At 46.1% G+C, this 26,173-nt stretch overlaps 7 protein-coding genes across 7 annotated transcripts; 4 read left to right on the top strand and 3 right to left on the bottom strand.

Moving 5' to 3' along the window:
* Nucleotides 1-1,260: 1,260 nt before the first annotated feature.
* N7483_004120 (uncharacterized protein) lies at nt 1,261-5,439 on the top strand (the record flags this gene model as incomplete). Its single annotated transcript, XM_057087557.1, has 1 exon — nt 1,261-5,439. The coding sequence occupies one exon, from the start codon at nt 1,261-1,263 to the stop codon at nt 5,437-5,439; it is 4,179 nt and encodes a 1,392-aa protein (XP_056947386.1).
* Nucleotides 5,440-7,294: 1,855 nt separating this feature from the next.
* On the bottom strand, nt 7,295-7,735 carry N7483_004119 (uncharacterized protein; the record flags this gene model as incomplete). The annotated part of the gene is made up of 1 exon (XM_057087556.1): nt 7,295-7,735. One exon carries the CDS (start codon nt 7,733-7,735, stop codon nt 7,295-7,297), a length of 441 nt encoding a protein of 146 aa, XP_056947385.1.
* A 2,098-nt stretch (nt 7,736-9,833) lies between these two features.
* On the top strand, nt 9,834-12,020 carry N7483_004118 (nucleotide pyrophosphatase/phosphodiesterase family protein; the record flags this gene model as incomplete). Its single annotated transcript, XM_057087555.1, has 3 exons — nt 9,834-10,274; nt 10,345-11,611; nt 11,665-12,020. 3 exons carry the CDS (start codon nt 9,834-9,836, stop codon nt 12,018-12,020), a joined length of 2,064 nt encoding a protein of 687 aa, XP_056947384.1.
* A 1,660-nt stretch (nt 12,021-13,680) lies between these two features.
* On the top strand, nt 13,681-15,447 carry N7483_004117 (BCS1 and AAA domain-containing protein; the record flags this gene model as incomplete). The annotated part of the gene is made up of 1 exon (XM_057087554.1): nt 13,681-15,447. One exon carries the CDS (start codon nt 13,681-13,683, stop codon nt 15,445-15,447), a length of 1,767 nt encoding a protein of 588 aa, XP_056947383.1.
* Nucleotides 15,448-16,909: 1,462 nt separating this feature from the next.
* Nucleotides 16,910-18,886, top strand: N7483_004116 (uncharacterized protein; the record flags this gene model as incomplete). Its single annotated transcript, XM_057087553.1, has 6 exons — nt 16,910-17,158; nt 17,218-17,542; nt 17,606-18,447; nt 18,530-18,648; nt 18,709-18,792; nt 18,862-18,886. 6 exons carry the CDS (start codon nt 16,910-16,912, stop codon nt 18,884-18,886), a joined length of 1,644 nt encoding a protein of 547 aa, XP_056947382.1.
* A 1,454-nt stretch (nt 18,887-20,340) lies between these two features.
* N7483_004115 (uncharacterized protein) lies at nt 20,341-21,032 on the bottom strand (the record flags this gene model as incomplete). Its single annotated transcript, XM_057087552.1, has 3 exons — nt 20,341-20,367; nt 20,503-20,541; nt 20,736-21,032. 3 exons carry the CDS (start codon nt 21,030-21,032, stop codon nt 20,341-20,343), a joined length of 363 nt encoding a protein of 120 aa, XP_056947381.1.
* A 271-nt stretch (nt 21,033-21,303) lies between these two features.
* On the bottom strand, nt 21,304-22,612 carry N7483_004114 (TauD/TfdA dioxygenase family protein; the record flags this gene model as incomplete). The annotated part of the gene is made up of 4 exons (XM_057087551.1): nt 21,304-21,438; nt 21,501-21,634; nt 21,690-22,422; nt 22,481-22,612. 4 exons carry the CDS (start codon nt 22,610-22,612, stop codon nt 21,304-21,306), a joined length of 1,134 nt encoding a protein of 377 aa, XP_056947380.1.
* Between the last annotated feature and the right edge of the window lie 3,561 nt (nt 22,613-26,173).

Below are 26,173 nucleotides of genomic sequence, written 5' to 3'. Positions count from 1 at the left end.
TCTTTTACTGGTTTTGTTTTGTTTTTGTTTTATCATCATACCCGCAATCGCTTTGCGATGGTGTTTTTTCTTGTGTTTTTGGGTCTTTTCTATGATCGGATCTACCGAATCATTAGTCTTGTGCATGTTTACTTTTCTTTTGTTATTGGACATGATGGGTCTTGGGAGATGGGGTTCTAGGTATATGGGTTGATGGGTGCGCGTGTTAACTGGTTTCATTCCCTATGGTCTTTTCTTTTTTCTCTTGGTTCCTCCATTTTCCGTCCTTTATCCGTGTTTCTCAACGGAGTCTGTATCAAATATCCAAAAGCGCGTACTTTACGCCAATATCCTAACCTTTGCTGTGCCAATACCACTTTTTTTTTCCTCTTGGGAACTTGAAGGACTGCCGTCTTCTTCTGAATACTAGGACCATATTCGAATTTCAATGTTGTCAAATGTTGTGCCATCCCCCATTTTCACTGTAGGATTCTGTGTTTCACAATAAATAGAACTCTCACTAGACTCATGACACAGCGCCTGAAGAAACAATGAACCAGTTAACTCCAGGTCTTGAACTCCACTTCATAACGCAGGATCTATTTTAGGGGCCGTGAGATAACTTCTTCTTATTGGTGTTAATACTTAAGCGCCCGAACCCGAACCCGGCGCGTACCCTGACAACTAAAAACAACTAGACATCTAAGACTAGGGTGATCTTCTCCTGAAACATCCAATGGCGGAGATTCAACATGCAGCTTGTGGTTTAGGTTGTCTGGGATCGCTGCAGAAGCAATAGCTGGAAGGTTGATGATTGGTCTCATGCAGATACTATGATTTCAAGCTGTCATGCTACTGCATAGTGATGGGACTGGACCACTGCAGACCATCGGAAAGCTCTTTTTTATCCTTGTCCTCCCATCTTTTTAGGGTCTCGATCTTATGTTTATTTTCTCTCTTATTCACTCAGTTTCTTATCTCCTTTGTTTTCTTTTCTACTTTCCTTGGTGTCTCTCTTTAATCCCCCGACTGCCTTCGTTTCCCGTGAATGCATCTCCGTGGCGTTTCTTTCACTGCATTGTTTCAGGCGTCGTCATTCATATTAATAGACTTTGCTTTGTTGTCCTCGATTCTGGAGAACTTCATCGTGTCTCTACGTGACTCTTGCATCTAACATATGGTATGTTGTGATTATGGCTATCAACGCCGCGATATCGATATCCATCTACTAAACAAACGCGTGAAAATACAGTCTTGGGATCATAATCAAAAATCAAAACAATGACCTCGAAGCGACTGAATGTCCCACCAACCCTTCAAGTCCCAGTCCCAAACTTCCCCCTCTCTTCCCCTATCAGTGAGGAGATCTCCAGTCCATCATGTTCATCAGCTGAGGACCGCGAAGACCGAGAGTTGGAACGCCATCGACCATTCGACTTCCTAGTAAAAGCGACTCGCCAAAAGATTGAGAGGTCCTCAAAAGATGGGAGTGGAGGAAAAGATGGGGGAAATACAGACGCAGAAAGCAGTTCAAGACTGAGTCTGGGTGGGAAGAAGAAGAAAACCACAAAACCGGTTGGGTTGAACTTGGTGACCAGCTTTGCATCAGCTATCTCAGCCAAACCAGCGAAGCCAGCCCAAAATCCACCCGTGGAAGCCAAGACAGCACCATTCGTGGATTTGAATGATCTCAAACAGCTCTCTAAGGCCCGAGAAAAGGAACGCACTGCACAAAAGCCAGCACCAAAAGCACCAAGCCTCCAAAAGGAAAAATCCAAAACTCTCTGGAAAGACTCATCGAAGAAGATGATGCCTCGCAGCTTCCTCAATCTCGATACTGATTCGGAGGAATCTATCAACGGACCGGGTACCTTTCTCAGTTCTAGTGCAGAGAATGTATCAAATGATCGCCCCGATCACGGTTTCTCGCCCTCTGACCGCAATGTCATGATTGGACTCATGGTTCCCCAGAATGAGTCCTCAGATCGCTCGAGGGAATTCGATCATGCAGCAGACCAGTACACACCACTCACCCCATCTATCATTGTTACGCCGGCCTGTGAAGAAGCACCTTGGTCGATAGATACATCCAGTCCAGAAGGTCTCCGGCCCCGAGTGACATCCAGCGTGTACTCCCAGCCGACTCCTCGCCTATGGTCCGACGATTCGGATATCCCACCTGTCCCTGCAATCCCAGAAGAGCATCACCATTACCTGGTCAAAGGACACAATGCTGATTTCCTGGATGCCCATTTCGCTGCTATGACACGGAAGCGCCGCTCTCTTTCTGCGGGAGCTGTACTCGAGCACGATAGCCCGGCTTCGGAGCAGCCCCGGTCTATGGTAGATGATGATGACCAGAATCCATTGAATCGGTTGAGTGTGAACTCAGAGGCAAGTCGACCGGCCTCTCAGGGATGGTGGAATGTGTTACTCTCGCCATTACTGGGTCGCTCGAATACGCTATCTAGTAAAAAGTCACCTACTAGCGCGAGCTTCCGATCTCCCTTACCAAGTCCTTCTGTTGTGCCCTCGGCGCTTGGAACAAACAGACACTGGTGGGAGAGAGGAAAGGAAAAGGAGACTTCCTGCTTCTCACCTGATACGCCTGATACAGTTGCGACAAGTATGTGGCAAGATGGGAGAAGGAGTATGGAGCAATCTCGAAGTCCAAATGCTCAGAATATGGATGAAGTTCCTCCAATGCCGAACCGAGATAACGCTATGTCGATGATGTTCCCTGGTAACCGTATTCAGGGCGAGGCGGCTGAGTACTTTCAGGCTTGTGCGCATGAACTATTCAGCAAAAGGCCCTATTTTGAATGCGTCAATCACACTTGCTCGATCACACCACCAGATGTTGTTGCTGCTCGGTTAGAGGCTCAGAATGTTATTACTGGAGATCGAGGACTAGTCTTAGATGGCACTGAGACTCATAAGACCGATTCTCTGATCAAAGGGGCCGATGCTGCGACAACGAAGGAGGGCTTGCTGATTGATGTTGATTCGCCTACTGAAGAAACGGCAAAGGAGACTCTATGTGTCAAATGCTCACATCGACGAGGCTCAACTGCTAGTACAGATTCATGGGCATCGACAGCTGTGGATACAATAGATGGTGATAATGAGAAGAATGAAAAGAGCTTGCCTGAGCTCCCAAAGGATATGGAGAAGGAGATTGATGCTGAATCTCCAGTCCAGCCTGCTCACGCACAGCCGTTGTCACGGCAGATTGTTGAGACTGCTGTCCAGCCGCCTGTTCAAGGGCCAGTTTCTATTCCTCCAGCCTATGTTGCGGTTGAGCCTCCTGCTCCCGCACCAGTCCCAGAGCCACTACCTCCAGCACCAGCACCTTATGCACCACCAGAGCCATTCATAAGAGAAGCTGAGCCGGCTCCACCGCCACCAGCACCTCCGGCAGCTTATTATCCGGAGCCTCCTGTGCCTCCTCCGGCGCCTGCGCCTTACGTGCCACCGGAACCATTGATCAGAGAGATTGAGCAACCTCCAGCTCCATACATTCCCCCAGAGCCTCCGGCTCCTGAGCCTCAGCCATACGTACCCCCTCCTCCACCTAACTATCAACCAGAGCCATTTTCTGAACCTCCTCCCGCTCCAACCCCACAGCCTCAAATCATCAACAACTATTACCATTATGGAGTGCCACCACCCCCCGAGCCTCCTATTGCTCCTCCTGCGGAAGATCGATCTATTACTTCAGGCTATCCGGCTAATTCTTCAAGCAATCCATTCTTACCACCACAAAATCAGCACCAACCTCAGTACCAGCAGGTACAGAAACAGCCAGACCAAGAAATTTCAGAATGGCCCTGGACCCCTCCTGTTCCTCAGCCCTATTCAAAAGAGCCTGCTCAGGAAGCAGACGTTGTGAAAGTGCCAGAAGAATTCCGAGAAATCCCCAATGAACACTCACGAGAGCCTCCTCAAGAAGCGGATATCGTAAAGGTCCCTGCGGAGTTCCAGGATAGACCACATGAATCCGGCCCAGAAATGGAACGCTCTGCTCCTCATCTCGGTCTATCTGAGAATCATGGAGCACCTCAGACCTCTGAGCCTATCTCACCTGGTTTTCAGCGTGCTGCAGGTGGTCCACGATCGATCCAGCTATCTGAAGTGAATGCACCAGCACCCGTGTATGGCCAGCACACAAGAGATATGCCTCTTCCCATGCGATATGATCTACACCCAGCTCCAGGTGCCGCGGTGATGAACCCCACCGGGGAAGCCGGTCCCGGTGAAGCTCAACGCCGTAGGTTAGAGCGCGAGGATGCAGTTGGAAAAAAGATTGGCGGTCTTTGGCGTGGACGAGGATGTTTCAGCAAAGCTGGCTGCTTTGGGCGCCCAGGGCGTGAAGGTCGTCTTCGTCGAAGATGGTACCTTGCTATCTTCATATTTTTCCTCATCATTATCATTATTGCAATCTCTTTGGCTACAACCCTGACGAGGAAACGCGGTGACTTGACCTCTGTGCAGTCACAGTGGGTTAATCTGACAAACTATCCACCTGTTCAAACAGGAATCATGACAATCACCGGCACAGAAACCCAGGATGCGAATTCGGCGTGCGTGACTATTGAGAAACTGTGGAGCTGTGCTCTTCCCAAGGGCTCACAGCAAACCGAGAACAAACCATACGATGCAGATGAGCCCACTTTCCGCATTGAGATTCAATATCGCAATTCGAGTTCCAGCGACAGCAACAGCACCGACACAAGTAGTTCCAACTCGACAACGACTAAGCGTGGTACCTGGACAGCAGATCCATCTCCACCAAGTATGGCAGACCAGATCTTCATTGGAAATACAACAGACGGAAACTCCAAGCCATATGCAGGCGAAGAAACACCCTTCTACATTTCCGTGTTATCACCAGCCCACCTCTCTTCCACGAATGTGTTCCGCCGCAGCACCTCATCTAACAGCTCATCATCAATCAACAGTTCCTCTGTAATTCCCGCTCCAACCGAGAACTCAGATGGAACTGCAGCCGCAGCAACATTGTACCCGCTTCCTTCGACGCAACCTCTCCGTCTCTACAATAGAGGCGAGTCATCCGAGCACTATGGTTTCTACACGTACTTCGACAAGTCTATTTTCACTCAATCCAGAGCCCCTCTAAACGGTAGCTCAGTAGACTACGACCCCGAAGATGATGATGGAGGCTCAACCGAAGCAGACGCAAAGGCGCGTTGTACATTTTCGCAAACTCGATTCCTCGTTCAGATTTGGACAAATCCTTCGGGAATGGGATACTCCCTTTCTCTCATCTGGTTCTACGTCAACTGCTACTTCTACAGCATCTACTACCACCAAAACTTCATCTACGTCTACATCTTCAACAGCGACTTCGTCTTCATCGGCAACGGACTATACACGTCCTGGGTCCTTTGCATACCCTGTTACCATTACGGTAGATCGACATGGTGGCGATGCAGATAAGAAAAAGGTTTACTGTTGGGGCATTGAGGATGATAGTCATTACAATATGACTGAGTGGAAAATTGAGTTGGAGCAGCGGGGAATTAGTGGGACTTTGATCAATCCTACTAACGATTCTTCTTCCGCTTATGGGGGGATTGATGGAGGCACTGGAGGTTGTAAGTGCGAGTGGATTAATTGGATATCTACTTCATAGATGGAGAGCAGTTTTTGCTTCTCCTCTCAAAATAATGTCTTTTTATTTGTATGAATTCATGTCTTGTTCTAATTTCTTTTGTTTTGTATTAAGCGACTTTTGACATGTCGCCATGGCCTTGATGAAACTTGAATTTAAAAAGTGATTGCGAGTCCTTAATCAATTCCTCTCTATTTTGGGGGTTAGAGTTATAATAGTATAATTCATAGAGCTATAGGTACCCGTGGACATATTAATTGGATCCGCAAAATCACCTACTAGGCTCAATGCATCACAGTAGATTTATCAGACCAAAGGGCTGCCTTGGTAACGCTGAAAGAAAAATCAATGTCTGAAGATTCAGAGTTTTATTTTGGCTACTAGTATCTTGGTTTCTTGCTCGTATTCTACTCTAAGGTTGAGCACTTTCATAGCCTCTATGTCAAAACGTGAAGGAGGTTTTCCGGGATTTCGTTGCATCTTTGGAGACTTCGACACCTTTCTAGAATCAAATTGTGGATATTTTGAGAGGCACTAAGGTCTTTTTGATTAGGCAAAGGATGGAATTGTTTTTTTGTAAAGAAATCCGGCGCTATCACTCTCGCCAGTGGATAGTAGCATAAGATCCAGAGGCTGAGTCGGAAATTGCGGATATCTCTGGGGTCACATCTGAATGTATCAACTGGGTTATAGACTAGGTAGCTACAGTGATATCAATTTGAGACAAAACTTGTATCAAGTGAAATTAGGAACTACTTCTGTAAGGTAGAGATTAACTTTTATGAATTCTAGTATACGACTAAATTTGAAGAGATGGCGCAATTCAATATGATATCATGAGACTTCAAATTGAAATCTTCCCAGGTTTTATGCATGATATTCTATCAGATGGTATGTATTTTTGAATAAATTGAATGAAAAGGTAAGGATCTACGTGACGACTTATGCTTGATTCACGCATTAATTGTTCTTATCAACTACTAGTACAGAGAATGTCTCCACCGAACTAGAATGAGGTATTAACTCAAGGTTGCATCCTTATCTTACTAGTAAAATCTTAATTCAAACCTAAATCTCCATCCTATAAGGAGCATTTGAGTACCTAGAAGAGCCATGAGAGAGATGACCCACCTGAACAGGGCTTGATTCAGCACATATGCCCTATTAATAGATGTATGACTTCGACAGGGCCAATGTTGCATTTGCCACTTTAAATTAAAGTTCAAGTCGATATATCATCGTTTATTTTTAGTTCTCAATCACTCCAGATGTCAGGCTGCCACTGAAGTATGGCACAAGAGATCAATAGTATCTACTGTACAAACAAGGAAGATTTGGAAGAAGCAGACTCGGAGCTCCATCCACGGTGAGTAGTAGACTTTTTAATTAAAATTATATTAGATCGGTATATATCCCAAACAATATCCATAAACATTGAAGAGCACGATCTAAAGACCTCCCTGAACGCCATTCTTCTCATCTTGATCACTCAAATTTCCATCCATTGATCCCATTCACAACAATAATTCAATTCAAGCTCTGGACAGCAGCCATTGAGCTCGTCTTGAATGTTTCATCAGATAGAAACGTAAGAACAGGAAAATTGTAGACCAAGAGATAGGAAATAAAAACCAGCAAATCCCAAAAGAAAAATCACAAGTATTAATTAAGAGCGACCGCTTATGCGAGGAGCATAAGACCGTAGACAGCACCACCGACCAGAGCACCGGCAGCACCCATGGGGGAGACGTTGGCACCAGCGTTGGAGGGAGTGAAGCCAGTAGAGCTGGGAGAGGCGGGGGTGTTGCTGGCAGTTCCAGAGCCAGCGGAGCCAGCGGAACCAGAACCAGAACCAGAACCAGAAGTGCTGGTAGGAACAGACACGGGGATGGTGGAAGCAGTGCCGTTGCCGCCGGAGGTGCCGTTGCTGGAACCGGAGCCAGTGACGATGGGGTGGGTGCCGGTCTGGGCAGCAGTACCCTGGACAGCAGTGCCGGCAGTGCCAACAGCGGCGCCACCCTCCTTCTGGTTAACTGGAGGCTCGGCCTGCTTGTGGCTGCTACCAGCCTGGACGCCAGCAGCGACGGCCAGCAGGGCAATGGAGGAGACAGTGAAGTGCATTTTGACTTTTGGTGGATGCTGGAAGCGATTGAATCAAGAAGAAATGGGCTTCTTGTCTAACGAATGACGAAGCGTGCTAGGAGTATAAAGTTAGCATATATGGTTCTTATCCTCATAAGCTCCTGTCAAGATGAACCTACCAGAGCTGGAGGAGAATATTAATGCGGTAAATGGACCTGAAGGAAGAACATCGGGAACTTTCTCTGAAGGCCCTGAGGACCTCATTCTTATAGACTGAGGTGTTGTCCAAATCCGGCATGGTTAGGAGATATCAGGACTAAGTAGATGATGACATTTCCTCAAGAGTGTGAAAAATTTTCCAGGTTAACTTTTATTGCCCTCGTATGTTCCTATCTATGACCACCTGTACCTCTCTGCCCTCGATTGGAGCCTTGGTACTGGTGCAAAGGAGATTTGCAATCTTGCGGCTTTCCGCATCCGGGGATAGACATTTGGATGTCACTCTGGGTAACGGAGCCAGGACCCACTGTGCCACTCTGGTACAACTCGGGAACGACAAGATGAGATTTTCGCCGAGAGCCCTGGAGATGAGCGAGAGACCGAGTATGGTGTGTAAAATGATCTCCGAATGCTAACGACGATGTGGTCACGTGAATGTTTCCCAAATAGGAAGGTGCCGGGTTCGCATGCGGAACAACGCAGATCACTTTCTCTCCGCATCTCAATCTTCATGGAGAGAGTTCCTGAGGGACTGACATGCAGTGGGTATTCAGAGAACAATTCCTTTTTCTTCTGAGGAACCAGAAACGCGAGACGACGTGGAGAAGGACCACCTTCTACATCCGCATAGCATGGGTTCGTAAGAGAACAAAGGGCGGAGTGATTAGTCGTACCTACAAGTTTCAAACACAGGACCATATTACCTAGCTTCATTTTATGAGAGTTGATCTTAAAAAAAAAATAATCAGAAACCATGTGCAATGATTATCCCGAACTGAATTCATCTGTATGCCTTCTGATGATGAGGTAGAAAAAGGGCCGATATGAGTTCATATGGCCCCATAATATCTACTATTGGCTTGAAGAAGAGACAAATTTCGAAGGTTAATAAGCTCCAATATTGTCTCAGAGTCCAGTTGCCTTGTCTGTTTATATACCATGATCTATCACCATATGTAGCATGATAGAGACACATGGCAGCATGTCAAGGTTAAACACTGATAATCCCCGAAGTCACAACTTCGCTCTCAAATTCACTGTACTGCATTCGGAATCATTGCCCAGGTATACACCTACCTCAGTGGCTTCCAAGATACAAAAAGTGACATGTCAACTTATGACATCTGTAACGTTGATCGACAATGGCGGAATGCAAGACACGAAACCCCACGATCAAGCATTCCCAATAACCTGCGTGGGAGTAGATTCCTCCGAGACAAGGCTGACATATTTCGGGATAACTGAGTCGTTTTTAGCATCTCTCATGCATGTACTTTGTTTCCGTGTTCAACCTAGCGCGTCCACGGGTATAAGCTGGACATTGGGTGATCGTCGCGGTCTCTATTTGTAGACAGGTCACTGGTTGCCTTTTCCGAGTCCAATTGATCTGGAATATATCGATTGATCATGGACCTAGGGAATTAGTTCATTCTCTCCAAGTCATTCTCTCCAGCGTGTTCAAGCTTCTGATGAAGTCCGAGTGACAAGGCAAACATCTATTCCAGATGTATATTATTCCACTGTATCTTCAATCCTCCTGGGAATTTCTCAGCTTCCAGCAAATATTCTCTTGCTTAGACTTATCAATACTTCCGGCACCGAAACCAAAATATAGCTGTGCCGAACAAATGGTTCCTGGAAAGATGAGTGCAATGTCACCAGTTGACGGTATCCATTGGGGGGGGGGGGCTTCAAATAGTCCCCTCATATGAAGAAAATAGATGTCAACTTGAAATAGGCAATGTGACCTATTGAAGTCAGAAATTAAATGCTCAGGTCTTCATAAAGTGAAGTTGAATAGTTCAATGTGAATGGAATCAAGGAACCTTGAAATACGCGTCTTGGCGGGTCAACCCCAGTCCCGCTGCCGATCTCCCTTTTTTCATGATTCAACTTCACCATCAATGCCGTGGCTGAAATGCCCGCCATGACACGTCACAGGAGTTCGGAATTGCTCTCGCCAGCAAATTATGATGATGATGCGGCCTCCTTACGATCGCCTTCCGAACAAGACTCCGACTCTGAAGATGACGAGTTCCTCCGCCATCCCCGCAGCACCCTGGAGCTCGCCAACCACGATCGCGCCGTGCTCGACGATGAAGATGAACTTGAGAAACTCTTAACAAGACGAGGACCAGCTCATGGTCTGCGCAGGATGTTCAGTCCCAACGGAAGTAGCGTGCGCATTGGGAGAAAGGAGAGGCGCCGGGCGCGAAAGGAAGCTCGACTTTCGCGCCGGGAGAGAGTTAGTGAGGAAGGAGAGTTGATGTATGAGATGGAAGAAGGATTGGGGGATGATGAGTCGCTGTTGAGCGAATCATCGATGGAATCAGAGGTAGATGACTTTATTTATGACCCGGTAAGGTCTCATCTGAACTTCTATGTTGTTTATTGCCTGATTGGTTGTACTAATTCTTGATTCCCATCAGCCATCTAAACCTTCCTTTTTGCGATACCTATTCATCTTCACCCTAATATCTGTACTCTTCCTTATCCTCGCTCTCGGTGCATACAAGGCCTCTAGTGGTTTCCGAGCTTCACAAGTTCTCTCGACACCACTCCTGTCCAACGGCACGGCTCTGTTTGCGCCTACGACCATTCTTATATCCCTGGATGGATTTCGAGCGGACTTCCTCGACCGTGGTATAACACCGGCTCTGAGCTCCCTCATCGCTGATGGAGTTTCTCCGCAATACATGAACCCCAGCTTCCCTAGTGTGACTTTCCCGAATCATTTTACACTGGTGACGGGCCTATACCCTGAGAGCCATGGAATAGTCGGAAATACATTTTGGGACCCGGCCCTACAGGAGGAGTTTTTCTATACACACCCTGCAGTCAGCATGCTGCCTAAATGGTGGAATGCTGAGCCTCTATGGGTAACAGCAGAGAAGATGGGTGTCAGATCGGCTATTCACATGTGGCCTGGATCTGAAGCTCATATTGCCATCCCAGAGCCCGCTTATATTGATAAATACAACGGGTCTGAGGCATTAATCAGGAAGGTGAACCGCGTGCTGGAACTTCTGGACCTACCTGGCGCAGAGGACGAGTCCCAAGTCTCGCCAGAGCGACCGCAGTTCATCGCGGCTTACGTGCCTGATGTGGACCGAGATGGTCACAACTTCGGACCCAACAGCACTGAAGTCCGCAGCACGATTTCTTATGCGGATGAGATGGTCGGCGGCATTCTTGCTGGTCTCAAAAGCCGCAATCTCACCGATGTAGTGAACATTGTAGTGGTTTCCGACCACGGCATGGCAACCACTTCGAACGAGCGTCTGGTGCAGCTAGACGATATCATCGATATGGATCTTATTGACCACCTGGATGGATGGCCCTCCCGCGGTATTCGCCCCAAGCAACTAGAAGATCTAGCAACTCTACAAGCACAATTAGAAAAGGCTGCACCTGATTATGAACACGCCTTTGAGTTTTACACCCGAGAAACGATGCCGGAGCGATATCATTTCTCAAAGAATGATCGTATTGCCCCCTTGTGGGTGATTCCCAAGACTGGGTGGGCGATCGTTGAACGGCCTGAGTTTGATGCGAAGGAGGCTCTGAAGACGGGTGAAGTCTATCACCCCAAGGGTATTCACGGCTACGATCATGAGCACCCTCTGATGCGCGCCATCTTCATCGCTCGAGGCCCAGCTTTTCCACACGCCCCCAACAGCCGCCTTGAACCTTTCCGTATGATTCCCTCCTTCTGTTTGCAACTAAGCCTGAACTAACACGTCATCTAGAAAACATTGAAGTATACAATATGATTTGTGACTCGCTGGGAATTAATCCATTGCCTAACAATGGAACACTCCGACTCCCCCTCCACCCAGTTGGGCTCCATACGGACGAGAATACACCCCCTGTGGAACACCCCTCTGACCCACCACAGCCCACACCAGCTGCGACTATTCCCCCGCAACCAACGAGTCCAGCATCCGAGGCCCCGACTGAGTCAAAAACTGTGTCTGATCCCGGTAGTAAGAATGAACAAGGGTCAAGCTGGTGGAGCAGTCTGGGCGACAAACTAGATGAATTGAAGCAGTGGGCGGGGGAGTTGTTCTCGGCAGAAAAGGACAATCATCCACAGGATGCATAGAGTGGTTCAATTTTGGAAGATGAGAGATGTTTGCTAATTTATTTTAATTGTGGCCGCCGCTGCCTATGATTTCTGAGAGATACCCCTGTTTATAAGAACACTACCTAGGCCATAATACAACATATGTGCAAGCCACGATTTTTATAACTTGAAACTTTTGAATGGATGAAGAGACATAGTCTAACTCCAGGGCTTTAAGTCACTCATGACTCAGAGCTGCTAGAATCAGTGTACATGTGCACATGTGCTTCCAGCTTGAAGGTTGAGTGGAAGTATACCCGTGGATCTCCCTGCCAAGGTTTAGTAGTATGGATGCCAGTGTCCACGCCTGCGCTGCAGAAGACAGGCCTAGAGTGCACATGCGCATGGAACATTTTTTTTTGACTCGAGCATCGCCGACAACTTCCAAGGTTCAAGTTCAAATCCATGTTGAACTTCCAGATTCGAACTTTTTTTTTCTTTTTTCCAAATTTCAATGGATGGATTGATGTTGGAACCAAAATGATCGGTTCACTCTTGGAACCTTGGAAATATATATCGCGCGTGACATTATCACTATCTACTACCTAGTACTTAACATTTTAGAGCCACCCCAGATTCACACCTCGAATCCAAGAATTTTTTTTTTTTTCGGAAATTTACTCAAGTGCTATGTCTGTGGCTTCGAGTAAATATGAAATTTGCACTTCAGTCATTGATCGACCAGTAAATATTACCCACAAACTTCTATCCTGCCTGTCATTCAATGTTGACAGTGTTGGATGAGTTAGTCCACAAAGTGGTGGGAATGATGCCAAAAGTTCAAATTTAGACATCAACCACCCCAAGTGGTCGAGTGGAACTCGATCATCTCATCTTCCTTGGTCTAGTGGTCATGATTTCCGCTTGTCATTAACACCGATAAGCGCGGGAGACCGGGGTTCGATTCCCCGAGGGAGAGTTTCTTTTTGCATCTTTTATTTTTTGAAAATCATTTTTTATGCCTCTCTATGTATCTCTGAAGCATTCTCAAGATGCTGGCAAATAGTCCATTCACCACAACGAATGTGGGAAAAAAGTCAAATCTGTATCATCAGGCAACCCCGCCCTAGAATCCAGGTGCGTGCGCCTGCAGGGGCGCAGCCGCGCAGGTAGAGTACATATCAGGATCTCAACGGGTCAAAGCGTGTAACGGCCAGATGCAAACCGGTGCAAACGAATCGTTATCTTTTGCATCCAAGTACTCAGTACCCAAGTTAAACATGGATGTAGTATATAAATGTATTCCTCCCGCCGACCCTATTTCGATGGAATATTGCGACCATTACTGCATTTCTTCCCCGACTCCAGATATGTCTCCACTCGTCTCACTTTACTTGGTTGATGCACATGTGTATCTCTGGACCAGGCTTTCTGGTAAGCTGCAGATCCCGGAGCCTAAGCAGTGCTACATCTATGCATGATTCAATGCTGTCATTAGGCAGCAGGCTGAGACCACTCATTCCTACTGGACCCTCAGACTCCCTTTCAGGCGATGCGGAGTCCAAACCATCTAAGCCCTGGAACTCCACCTAGATGAGGCTCTGTTACCTCACACCGTATAAAGTACTGTGCTGAATTTCCCCTCTTCCATGGTTTCTTTATTTTTCACACTGGTCAATTCCTTCTTTGCAAGGTTATCATGAATTTCAGTGATACCACTCCTTCCTCCACAAGCATGGGCTTGTCCTCGTCGGACTCGGCCATGCTGGAGATGCTGGTGCCGGGGTATACTTTCATCTCACGCATCCTGCTGTCCTACCTTCACATTGATCTCACTCTTTACCTACAACAACTCGTAGTGCTGGCAGTACTTGGTGCTGCCTTGCGATACGTTTCCATCTACATCACTGGCTTTTTCAAAGAATATCTCGTTTCCACAGCGGAGATTCGGCTTGATGATGAGATATTCAGTTACTTCATGTACTGGATCTCCCGCCAGCCTCACATGAAACGCACCAATCGTTTTGTCGCAGGTGTCAAGTCAAATGGCTATCTCAGTGACTCTGATGAGTCAGACAATGATGATAACCCAGACCCGACCGAGGGAGAGTGGAATGAGTCCGGTAATACCGAAGGAGGAGAATCATTCGATGAATACTGGGCCAAGGTTATCAGTCGTGACAAATACAAGCCCTTACGATTTACCCCATCCCAAGGCCGACATATCTTCTGGTACAAGAACCGACCTTTGATGCTCGAGCGCCAGAAGGAGCACACTACCAACCGCTACGTGTTGATCAACGAGCGGCTCTATCTGTCCTGCCTAGGTCGCGATGCATCGATTCTTCGAGATGTACTCAATGAAGCGCAGCAGGCCTATGTCGAGCGTGACGGAAACCGTACTATCATTTATCGAGGTCATCGATACTACTCTGGTGGTTCCTGGAACTGGACTCGGTGTATGGCTCGATCCCCGCGTCCTTTGTCCACTGTCGTTCTTGACCCAGAGCAGAAGCAGGATTTCCTTGACGACATTAAGGAATACCTTCACCCGCGTACTCGTCGCTGGTATTCTAATCGTGGAATTCCTTATCGTCGGGGTTATCTACTACATGGTCCACCCGGCACAGGCAAGACCAGTCTCTGCTTCGCTGCAGCAGGTCTACTAGGGCTGAAGCTTTACCTCCTTAACTTGAACTCCAAGGCCCTTGACGAGGACAACCTCGGCTCCTTGTTTTCCGAATTGCCTAATCGTTGTATCGTTCTCCTCGAGGACGTCGACACTGCAGGAATTACCCAGACTCGTGGAAAGCCAGTTGCCAAGACTGCTAATGAGGCGAATGGTGAAGTTGAAATCGAGGAGATTGACGATATCACTGCTGTTGATGAAGTCGCTAAACCCGATAAGGCTGATGGAATCAGCTTGTCTGGTCTGTTGAATGTTATTGATGGTGTTGCTGCTAGCGAAGGTCGTATTCTTGTGATGACCTCGAATCATCCAGAAAAACTGGATGCTGCCCTTCTTCGCCCTGGTCGTGTGGATATGAGCATTGCCTTTGGTTATGCAGGTGAAGCAGCTATCAAAGAGCTCTTTACCTCAATTTATTTCACTATGGATGGGGATTCTCTTCGAAAGAATGGATCCCGCCGTCACAGAACTGAACTTGTGAAGCATACCAATGGCAGTGCTCTGACTCCTAACGGGGTGAAGAAAAGCAAGAGCCAGGAGCTGCTGGAGGAAGCGGAGAAGGAGCACCAGGAATCTTTGGATGCTTTGCGCTCCCGAATCTCTGCTCTCGCAACACAGTTTGCTTCCATCATCCCTCTGAAGGAATTCACAGCCGCCGAGATCCAGGGTTATTTGCTTCATCACAAGAGTACTCCGGAGAAAGCCATCCAGGGTGCAGAGAAATGGGTACAGTCTTTACGTGAGAAGAAGAAATTGCGAGAAGAAAAGTCTGTCTAGAATGGCGTTATGAGTCGTCTGTTATATGAGGTCTTACGAAGCTACTAGTAACGATAGACGAGTGATCTTGAATAGTCTAATCATAATGATAACCTTGGAAGAAATGATCGAACTGAAATATTTGTCTTTAAATCCCAATAGCAAATGAGAAATAAATCAAATATGTACCACTAGTCATTTTCAAATATTGCAAGGCTGAATGCAGGTCTTATACTTCTGAAATTGGGCGTTGTGTAGATTAATTGATCTGGGATGGGGTCATAATGGCAAAACCGGGGTTTTTGTTCACCCACAGCATGTTAGCTCAGGGGAAGAGCGCCGGGCTCATAACCCGGAGGGTCAGTCTCACTACTCTACCACATGGTTGCCGAACAACAAACTAACTCAAAACAGACCCTGGATCGAAACCAGGACATGCTATCCTTTTTTTTCCTTTTTTTTCTTTTTTTTTTTCTCTCTCTCTCTTTCTTTCCTTCATACTATTAATTTAGCCTAGAATATGAACAGGTGGAAAAAAGCACTGGAGAATTCCGCAACATTGCACTCCTACATGGGCAGATGACGCGGAGGAAAAGTATGATCAAGTAATGGGGATGTTGACCTCGGGAACAGGGCTCTACTGTGGATTAGCATCTACATCTATGGATAAGGTAAAGTAGCTTATTTTCCACTCTAAAGATAACCATGCGGTCGCTTTGTGTAGCCAAGTCGAATATTCAAATGTTACTATTCGAAGACGCCTGGAGGTACTATGAGCGATCGCATCACCAAGGCTTGGAATTCCGTAACCACTTCCAAGCCTGAACATTTTTTGAAGCATCAAAGAAAATGAAAATGCTGAAATCACGTCAGTACGTAAACAGTCAATTGGCTAATTCTGGCATTCATTTAACTCTGATCTAAAAGCACTCAGAACCTTGAAGCTGAATACCTTGGAAGTTGCCAAGTTCAATGTGATTATTGGGTGCAGATAAAGTACGTATGCCGTCTTAATATCCCCCGCTGATGCAAGATACGTGGCCTGTGATACGGACATTCGAGGTTTTTTCTATAGCAATCCTAGATCCTTGGAACGTTTATGCAACTTGTACGCCAGTTGACAAGAGTGTACTCCGTAGGCTCGTCAAGACCGACAAACATTGACCTCGGGAGCACAAAAGAAAGAACAACAGGAGATTGATAAAGTCCACGTGAGGGACTAGATGAGATGATAATATCTATTGTGAATATTGAGATCTCAGGTCGTAAAGATAACCTGCCAAGGCTCGTACATTTATTGTCTCATTCATACTTGCAGGCACGACATGATGTGGCTGCAAGGCTAGTATACTGGGCGGGATGGCGTGACTGCAGCCATTATCCATGATGCATCTGAAAAAGCTATATAAACAATGTAGATTCGAATTCAAGCACTGATTTACATGGATCAAATGTTTTGCAATCATTGAAAAATTTATGAGAAATGGCCATCGAAGATCCAAAGATAGTGGAGATCTCTGCCACCCAGAAAGATTCTCCTGAGGCAAGTGATTCAAGTTTGGATGAATCAGATAGAGAATGGCAACAACAATATTCCCATTCTGGAGAAGGTACTTTTGAGGTCAAAGAGGGACACCAGTTTTATCGCCCCATTGATAGCTATGAGGGGATTCATCGTTGGGACCCCAACTTTGAATGGACGAAGGAGGAAGAGCAGAAGATTGTCAGAAAGGTTTGTCAAAGTTGAGAGAGAAATTCCTCCCTGATAAATTTTTAGTCTAATTCTGCTAGATTGACATTCGTGTCTTGACTTTTGCTTGCGTGACGTTCTTCGCATTACAACTTGATCGAGGTAACATCAGTCAAGCCTTGGCAAGTACCCTCTTGGAGGACTTGAAGATGACCAGCAATGATTATAACCTGGGGCAAACTATCTTTCTGGTTTGCTTTCTCCTAGCTGAGATGCCCTCTCAGTTAATATCCAAGCGATTAGGTCCCGACCGTTGGATTCCCACTCAGATGGTACTCTGGAGTATCGTTGCATCCTGTCAAGCTTTTCTCAAAAATAAACACGCATACTTTGCAACAAGGGCCTTACTAGGTCTTCTAGAAGGTGGTTTGTGAGTATAATCCCCTTTCAGTGAGCATATGCTAGGATATCTCTAACCACATCTTCTAGTATCCCCGACACCGTTCTCTTCTTATCCTTCTTTTTACAAATCCAACGAACTACCGAAGAGACTCACTTGCTTTTGGGTCACATATACATTCACTGGGATTATCGGAGCGTTTTTAGCATTCGGACTCCTCCATATCAAAAGCTCAGATGGCTTGGGTCCATGGCGATATGTCTTCGCCTACGAAGGTCTGATCACTGGGGTAATCGGAATTATCGCTGCTTTTTGGATGCCAGCCTCCCCAGTTCAAACAAAGGGCGGACTGCGGGGCAAGAATGGCTGGTTCAATGAGCACGAGGAGAAGATTATAGTGAATCGAGTTCTTCGAGATGACCCCAGCAAGGGCAGCATGCATAACCGCCAAGCCGTTACACCTAAGCTGCTGTGGCAGTCATTACAGGACTATCATATGTGGCCAATTTACGGCATAGGGTTGATTTGGCAGATTCCCTTCACACCAGCCACCAATTATCTGACTCTGCAACTAAAAGAAGTCGGCTTTGCCACGTTCCATGTCAATTTGTTGACGATTCCAGCTGCTATTGTTTCCATCATCACTATTACTGGAACCACTTGGCTTGCAGAACGCACAAACCAGCGCTTTTTCCTAGGTGCTGCAGTTGAAGTGTGGAGCTTGATTCTGCTAATTGTGCTCGAGGTGCTTCCCGAGAAAAGCATGCCATGGCCTAGATGGGCTATATTGACTCTTCTTGTTGGGAATCCCAGTATTCACCCTGTTCTTGTGGCCTTGACTTCACGGAATGCGGGATCTGTGCGGACACGCACAGTTGCCTCGGCACTATACAACATGTCGGTCCAATTAGGTGCTATCTCTGGTGCCAACGTAAGCCCAATAGAATTTCCGTTTGAATGCTATTACATTAATAGAGTACTCCGAGTCGGTGCTGACAAAATTACTATATCAGGTCTATCAAGCCTCCGATGCGCCCTATTATAAGCACGGAAACAAAGTTTTGATTGCACTTGCAGTAGTCAGCTTCTTCCTTTTCATTTCAGCCAAGTTTTACTACGATTGGTTGAACAGGCATGTGATTCTGACCTAAACAATAACATCTTGAATCTAGAAATGCTGACTCAGCCCAAGACGCAACGCTGCCAAATGGGAAGCAATGACTAGCGAGCAGCGGGAGCAATACCTCAGCGAGAACCCAATATTGACTAATAAAAGGTTTGTCACAATAGTTCAAAGATTTATACCAATTTCGCTCGAGCGATTAAAGACTAATCATTTACACAGGCTGGACTTTCGATTCTCTCGGTGAGGTTATGTCTTCTCAGATGTCATTCCAATAGTACCTAGGTACCGGGCAGGTAAATGCTACTTCATAGTGAGAAAGAATATCTCGACTTAAAATTACGAGCGGGTCCAGAAGTCCATCACCACGTTGCAGAATTTGCAGCAGTCTATACTAGAGCATTATGGCCTCTTTGTTAGTAACTCGGCTAGTCTATTTTTCTCGTGGTAGCCAAATGAACCATATATTGACCTAGCGTACTCCGGAATTGTCTTCTCCATAGTCTTCTTCACCACACGCACGCCATCATAAGATCGACGCAACATTTGAAGTCGTTCGCTTTTCGCCGCAAAAGCTTCCATCCTGGGTCCATTGAAATCTTGTTCTCAAAAAGGGCGCAATATTCAGAGATTTTTGGAATTGGCAGAATCACTAGATCAGTGAGGAGGGGGTTCTGGGGTTGATGGGTAGTTCTGATGTCGCCTGCGCCGTCAATCGTTCCGGACCATCGCTTTCCTTGATCAACTTGTTTCGTCTTGATTAAAAGATAAGACCTGCTCATTGGACAGCTCGTATTTGTCAGGGAGAAGGCTGATAAGCTTGTTTTTGGCCCATTTGAGACTGGGGAGCGAGTTGGCAATGGTGGAAGTCTATAATAATAGATGATGCAGTGCGTCCAACCTTGGAATGCGAGTCCCCAAGAGCTAATAATACCCTGGATCATGTCCACCGTATAATATGTGATATCGCTCCGCACACTTTGAATAGACTGAGCATGCTGCGAATAGTTCGATCCCTGTGAACTGGTATCGCCGAAATGTCCCTAAGTTCTACAAAAGACTGACCCGTCGTCGATAACCTCGGAGGCCAGCTACTCAGCGGTCTCCAAACTCGGATTCCAGGTCCGTGTCAACTGAAGGGCATAAGTAAGTGCTATAGATGAGGTAGGACCTGAATGTGAGGTGAAATGTGCTCTGTGTGTTGTGTTGGAGTGAGAGAGAAGGTAATATCTGACGGAGGATCAGGTGCCAGTGGCCTACACCCGCCTGGTCTCCAGGGCTCAACAAGAGAAGTATGTGCAGTTATATGAACCCACATGCATATATATTATCAGGCTGCTACTTGAATTCTAGGGGAATCTTGGAAGTTGAGATGGATTGGAGGCACTCCAGTACAATTTTAATTGATCAACATTAGCTTCTAGATTAAATTCTGCGCAGATTAGCTCCTCAGCTCTAGGCAGACATCAACATTGAAGTTTGACAATTCTCCCAAGACTTAGATATGGGCTGCGCCTTCTGAATTGATCTTTCTAAATGTCAGATACCAGTCGATAAAAACCTTCGATGTGGATAACTTCCAAGGTCAAAATAAATACCAAAAGTTTATAATTTACTGACGAGTCGTTTTTGCCGCCTATCCAGCTATAGGTCAGTTACGTGATGCAAGAAGTATTACAATACTACGAGACTGCAAAGCCATTACTTTACAAAAAAGACAAAGACTAACTAAGGATAAGTGAAAAGAAAGAGAAATAAGAAATAAGAAATGAGAAATGGGACGCCGAGACACCTGCTCAATTCAATCCGAAATAAGAAGTAGGAGAGAGAAGTAAGAGTGAGGGATAAAAGAAAAGTAAAAACAAAAGCAGTGTCTGGATCACGAATCTGGAGTCGGAAGGCCTGTGACAAGTAAATTAGTAAAGAGAATAATGAGGTTGAAGAGACGTGAATGTAAGGTGAATCAGAGGTTAGACTAACCGACAAAGAAACCACAGCTCACTGTCGCTGGCTCCGGTTCAAATTATGTTTTTGACGGCATGACAAACAATCCACGGTTTTAGAATGGGGAAGATATGTCGGCAATGTCCACACACTTCGTGACCAAACGGCGCCTGGTAACTAGGTGAAACACGGGGAACATTGCGAGGACGGCCAGTAGGAGTGAGACCAGTGGGAGTAGAACCAGTACGAGTAGAACCAGTACGAGTAGAACCAGTGCGAGTAGAACCAGTACGAGTAGGACCAGTAGGGGCGGAACCAGCCTGGGCGGACTGGCCAGCAGGGGCAGTATTGGCAGCCGGGGTAGCGGAAGCAGCTGGAGCACCAGGGCCAGAGGGGCCAGTGGGGCCAGAAGAGGACTTCGGACGGGAGGACTTAGGAAGGGGGGCCATGATTGTGCGTCGAAAGAGATTGGAGTGCGTGGAACTTAAAGGCGGTGAGAATATAAAGGAGGGAGAGTTCGGCTGGCAGAAAAATTTATATTTATAGTAGTCTAAAACACCGCACTCCTCTCATTCACACTTATACGGTTATACCTTGATTTCCTCAATCTTACACTTTATTAACCTTTGCTCTTCATTGAATAATAATATTCTAGCTAATTTGATGATTATAAAAGACTGAAGGTCTTGAAAAATTGTCTAATAAAGGAAAGTGGAGTGCTCAAGACTGAGATGGAGCCTCATCAGAGATATAAGAAGTCTCATATGGTCGTTCGGCCTGTGGAGTAATTCGTGCCAAATGACGGCGTTCACCGGTTGTCCAGTCAATAATTGCGGAGTGGGCAGTCACCCGGTTCTGCCGGCCTGTTAATATACAAAGATGTGAAAGGACTCTAGATGGGGTATTCAAGAACTTACATCCCAGACCACGACAGTCCCAGGGGCCCATCGAATCCGTGCTTGGTAGTCAATACCACGACCAACATGTGCTAACAAAAAGCCAAGAAGAGCGTCACTCTCTTCTTTTTTGAGCCCCACAATGCTTCGAGTGACTTGAAATCCATTAGTTGCACAGCAAGAAACTATTGATGAAGCGGAGCTACTTACAGCCAGCGTTGACAAAAAGTGCCTTTTCCCCAGTGACAGGATGTGTTCGAACAAGAGGGTGCTCATTCTTGACTGGCTCACGTCTCACAACTCCATCTCGATTTCGACTATTTTCAGCCTGCTCAAATCCAGAATGGATAGCCTTGAGACCATGCAAGCGCTGTTTTAGAGCTGGTGAGAGTCGATTATACGCCTCTACCTGGTCCACGAACGCTGTATCTCCCCCAATTTCGGGGCCATCCAGAAGATATAGGAAGGTGGTTCCTGGTGGTTGCTGCTCATAAGTAACATCTGAGTGCCAGGATACGCTGCTGTTTTTCTCAGCAAGGTATTGGTCAAATTCCCATGCGTTGTTGTTTCGATGAACAAGGTGGATTTCCGGATATCCTTCTGGAGACCCACTGGTGGGATGGATGTGGTGCCGACCAAAGTAACCACCAAAATCAAGGGCCTCTTGAATAGAGAGATCGGCAAAGTCTTGATCTCGGAATGCAACGACCTTGCGCTGAGCAACAAGGAGGGCGAGTTGATCCTTCCCAGCGGAGTTGAGCTTGCTCAACTGAATACCAGTCACCTCGGAACCAATCGTTGGTGTAAGTTTCTGGATCTTGGATCCTTCAGGCAAGAGATCTTTGAAGGATGAGTCGGCATCCTTGCCGTGATCAACATGGTTAAACGGTTCAAGTGGTGGGTACTTTTCCTCATAGTCCCATGTAGGGAGATAGTTGGGGTACTGCAGATCCTCCAAGTCAGCTGAGGGAAAGTAACTCATACAGGCTTCATCAAGTTACACTAGCTGTGGTCTTCCCACCTTCTTCATCGATAATTCTTCTCACTCGAGGCTTCTCTTGGATGGATCGAGGATCGGCCTTCACAGGGACGATGATTTGACTAGCAGGGGTTTCGGTAATAGACGGCGCCATTTCTAAATATTTGCTTGTGATTATAGAGGAATACTATAACAAGATGATTCGGAGATGAATCTGAGACCAATAATGGGTCTATATACCCCGTTTTCGATCCAAACGTCATTTTATCAAGGGATCACGTAGAGCTCATCTGGCTGCGATACGACAGCAACAGCCCATGAGAATGAGAACTCGTGATTTGAAACACCAATTACAAGTTCTGAAATACTAGTCATATCTTAAAATAATTGCAACTTGGAGTGGGGTACAGGAATCTTGACACTTCAAAGGGTGTTCATTCGACCTCGGGTTACCACTCAAGAGTGTTTACCATTAATGTTAATATGACGTGATACGATGCCAACAAAAAACCTCCGAGTTGATTGATAATATCCGAAGGGAATTTGATGAACCTTTGACCAGCATCTGCTATTAATATTCAAGAGCACCTAGTTCATTGGAGTTTTTACCGTGGGGTTCTCCCTCTACATACTACTCAAGGCAACGATAGCCACAGGCCAATATTAGTATGCACCGGCAACTTCAAGTTTCGATATCAAACTCTAGCCTCATATATCTGCGCACGTGAGGAAACCCAATCATATTCAAATTTTACAAGAGTTTCTGATCTTTCGATGTTCAAGTTTCCATTGATAACTAGTTAGTTAGTTAGTTACTATTAGTGAATATGTAATCAGTGATCTGCTGTTTTCATTGGCTTTCATCGGGAATTTAATTTCGCTGCCCAAGCATTTGTTGTACTCAGAGCACCTGGGACCATAACCACAACAACAACCAATCTTTGGAGATAATCGCTGACAGCATCCTCCAGATGCTGTATGTGATTGAATTCTCTTTAAAGAAGCATCTATTTTTATTTAATGAATTACTAGTACCTAGTGATAACGAATTATTTGAGATAAAAACCCCGGAACATTTTTAGAGGCTCTGAAATTAAAATTTATTTTAACTGGTGCCCAGGTGGCTAACAACTATCATCTACTAACTTTTGGACTTTCGTAACAATTTGAACTTGAATGGATGGCCTTCAGGTGACTCATTACAGAACCGCCCACATTCTCATCACACTGCATGTGGAAATTTGAAGCGCTTTGTCATGTCTCCGGATCCCGGTGAAAATAAGCTACGGCAACAAGCCCTTTTTCTTTGATCTAATTTGATTGTGGAGCGACAAATGTTACATTCTGAACTCAGGCTGGAAGCAATAACCAAGGGAAAGAGTGGGTACCCGAGGCTACTATGTAGCAGGGATTTGGAATACATCCATGCCCGGACTACTTCAAGTTCAAAGAAAACAAAGCATTGGTACCGTGACAGAATATTAGCGCAATATCTCCCAAGACTCCAATGTGCTGAAAGGATAATCCATGGGTTAATTCTACCAGAACGTAGATCCTACTTAGATTGGCTTTGCTAAACGGACTCAGTAAGCAGTACAGAGTGCCCATGGACGTCTTGTTGCCCAGGTACTTAAAAGCAATATTGTAAGCTACTACTACAGGTATTATTTGTGAAAACACCGGAATCAATGAGAAATATTGAGATGAGTGTTAGGGACCCACTATGGAGGGATCTCCCAAGAGTAGTGACAGACTACAATGTCTAATGCAGTAGGCGGTCGCAATGGGATGTATCAACAGGTCTGATTCTCTCCTTCTGATAATTACGCACATAAACTCTGCCTGGAGATCACCTGATCGGTCATGTGATCCATTCTGGTTCGACCAATCAGAGCTCTCCATTTAATACTGGTTTGAACTAACCCAATTGGGCTAGTTCTGCACCCGTGTTCTGTCAAGTAGTTATGACCTAATCAGTTGGCGGTCGGGCCAAGGGTGGACGACCAGCCATGATGGACGCACGACCCAGAGGGGCGCAGGGCTAAGTTGGTGCCCCAGGCACCAACGGGAGCCAGATATATTACTTGCCGTCTGAAAGTATACTGATTATTACGATACTAAGGCCAGACATTGACACGTGAGGGCACGTGACCGCGGATCTATTCCAACAATAGATCCCATCGGATGGATAGGACGGACCTGTCCTGACGGCAGGACAGGATGATAGGAAGGACTGGATATATAAAGGACACTCTCTACCGCATTATGTATTTAGTTCTTCGCGATTATTTCACTCATTGTTATTGGACCCTACGAATTAGATTACCTTTAATCAACCCTTGAAGACAAACCCAACTAGTTAGGAGAGCTTACTCGTGATAGCCTCACTCGTGACTGACCTGCTAGCGAACCCCTGACTCAAGCATTACCGTGCAAGGATCCCTAAAGACTCTAGCCCGTGTAAGGCCCGGACGGCGACGGTACAGTTGCAGGATAACGGCTTGCGGTAAGTATTGACACTACGTTTGTATACTCACGTTGCTTGACAGCCAGTTCGTAACAATGAGAAAAAAGAAAAAAGATAGTAATCAAACTTTGGAAAAAGTATACTGGAACTCATACACTCAGGTTCATGAGAATGATCTGAAAAGACTATGCCGACAGTAGACGACCTAAAACGGACAGCAACGGCATTCAACTCTACAAGGCGAATTTACCAGGCTGAAGCTGGGAAAACTAGCTTAGGGGAAGGAAAAGTTTTCCCTGATTCCATTCTTTTTTTTCCTTTTTGATTGTGATAGTTGACTCATTGTGGGGAACGCGCAGGGACTGGGCGAAATCAAAATAGTTTGCCTTGTAGGTTGATGACCAGGGTAAAGCATCAATCTGGCAAAAAAATGAAGAGAATAGGCTCAGGGGCTCAAAAATTGTGTTCCTGCAGGAAAGCAATCTTGGACAAACATTTGAAATGATCCGAGCACAACCTTGGAAAAACTTGGAAGAAAAATCCCTGTCATTGAATAGCTTGGTACTCCCGAGGCCCGTCGTTGTATAGTACAAATCTGCACATGACTCTAAATCACGGTGGCGCGCACACATACCAGGCAATTATATTATTCAAGAAAATCTGATCCAAAAATCACTCATAAGAAGCTCCAGCCTCCTATGTTAAAGATCGAATATCACGCTATTACGTGGACAATGTGTTATTTGCTAGTGGTGCGTTAGAAAAGAAGACCGGGATCTATTGGACTCATGCCCTTCCGGGCCCAGATACAAAGACGTCGGCAATTGAAATGTCTAATCTTAAAGTGTTGATCCTTTTGGTGGAAATGAGATAAAAAAGCAAGGCAATATTGACATAGACCTGGTCATCATGAGAATCCAGGTACCGATCGGCAAGCCCAAGCCCAGGAAGCATGTAAATAAACAAGGATGTTGCCTTTTCCTTGGTGCGGAGTACTCCATGAGCTCTGTCCGTCAAGCAATATAGGCACCTCGGCAATGCTGCAAAAAGGCCTAGAAATTAGAGCTAAGGCATGTCGGAGATGGAGGACCTAAGTACGCCGATAAATTCGAATGGAGAAGAGTCGGAGTACAAAAAGGCTGAGACAAAACCTGCTTGGTGGCTCCAGTAGCGAAAAAAAACAGTGGATATAGAGTGCAAGGACCAAGTGAATGACGCGGCCCGCTCTTGGAGCCAAAGCGGAGCTCT

This window comes from Penicillium malachiteum (genome assembly GCF_028827825.1).
Source record: "Penicillium malachiteum strain IBT 17515 chromosome Unknown utg000002l:1.0-8849297.0:1.0-8852440.0, whole genome shotgun sequence".
Classification (NCBI taxonomy): domain Eukaryota; kingdom Fungi; phylum Ascomycota; class Eurotiomycetes; order Eurotiales; family Aspergillaceae; genus Penicillium; species Penicillium malachiteum.
This window is presented reverse-complemented; position numbering and strand designations above follow the sequence as displayed.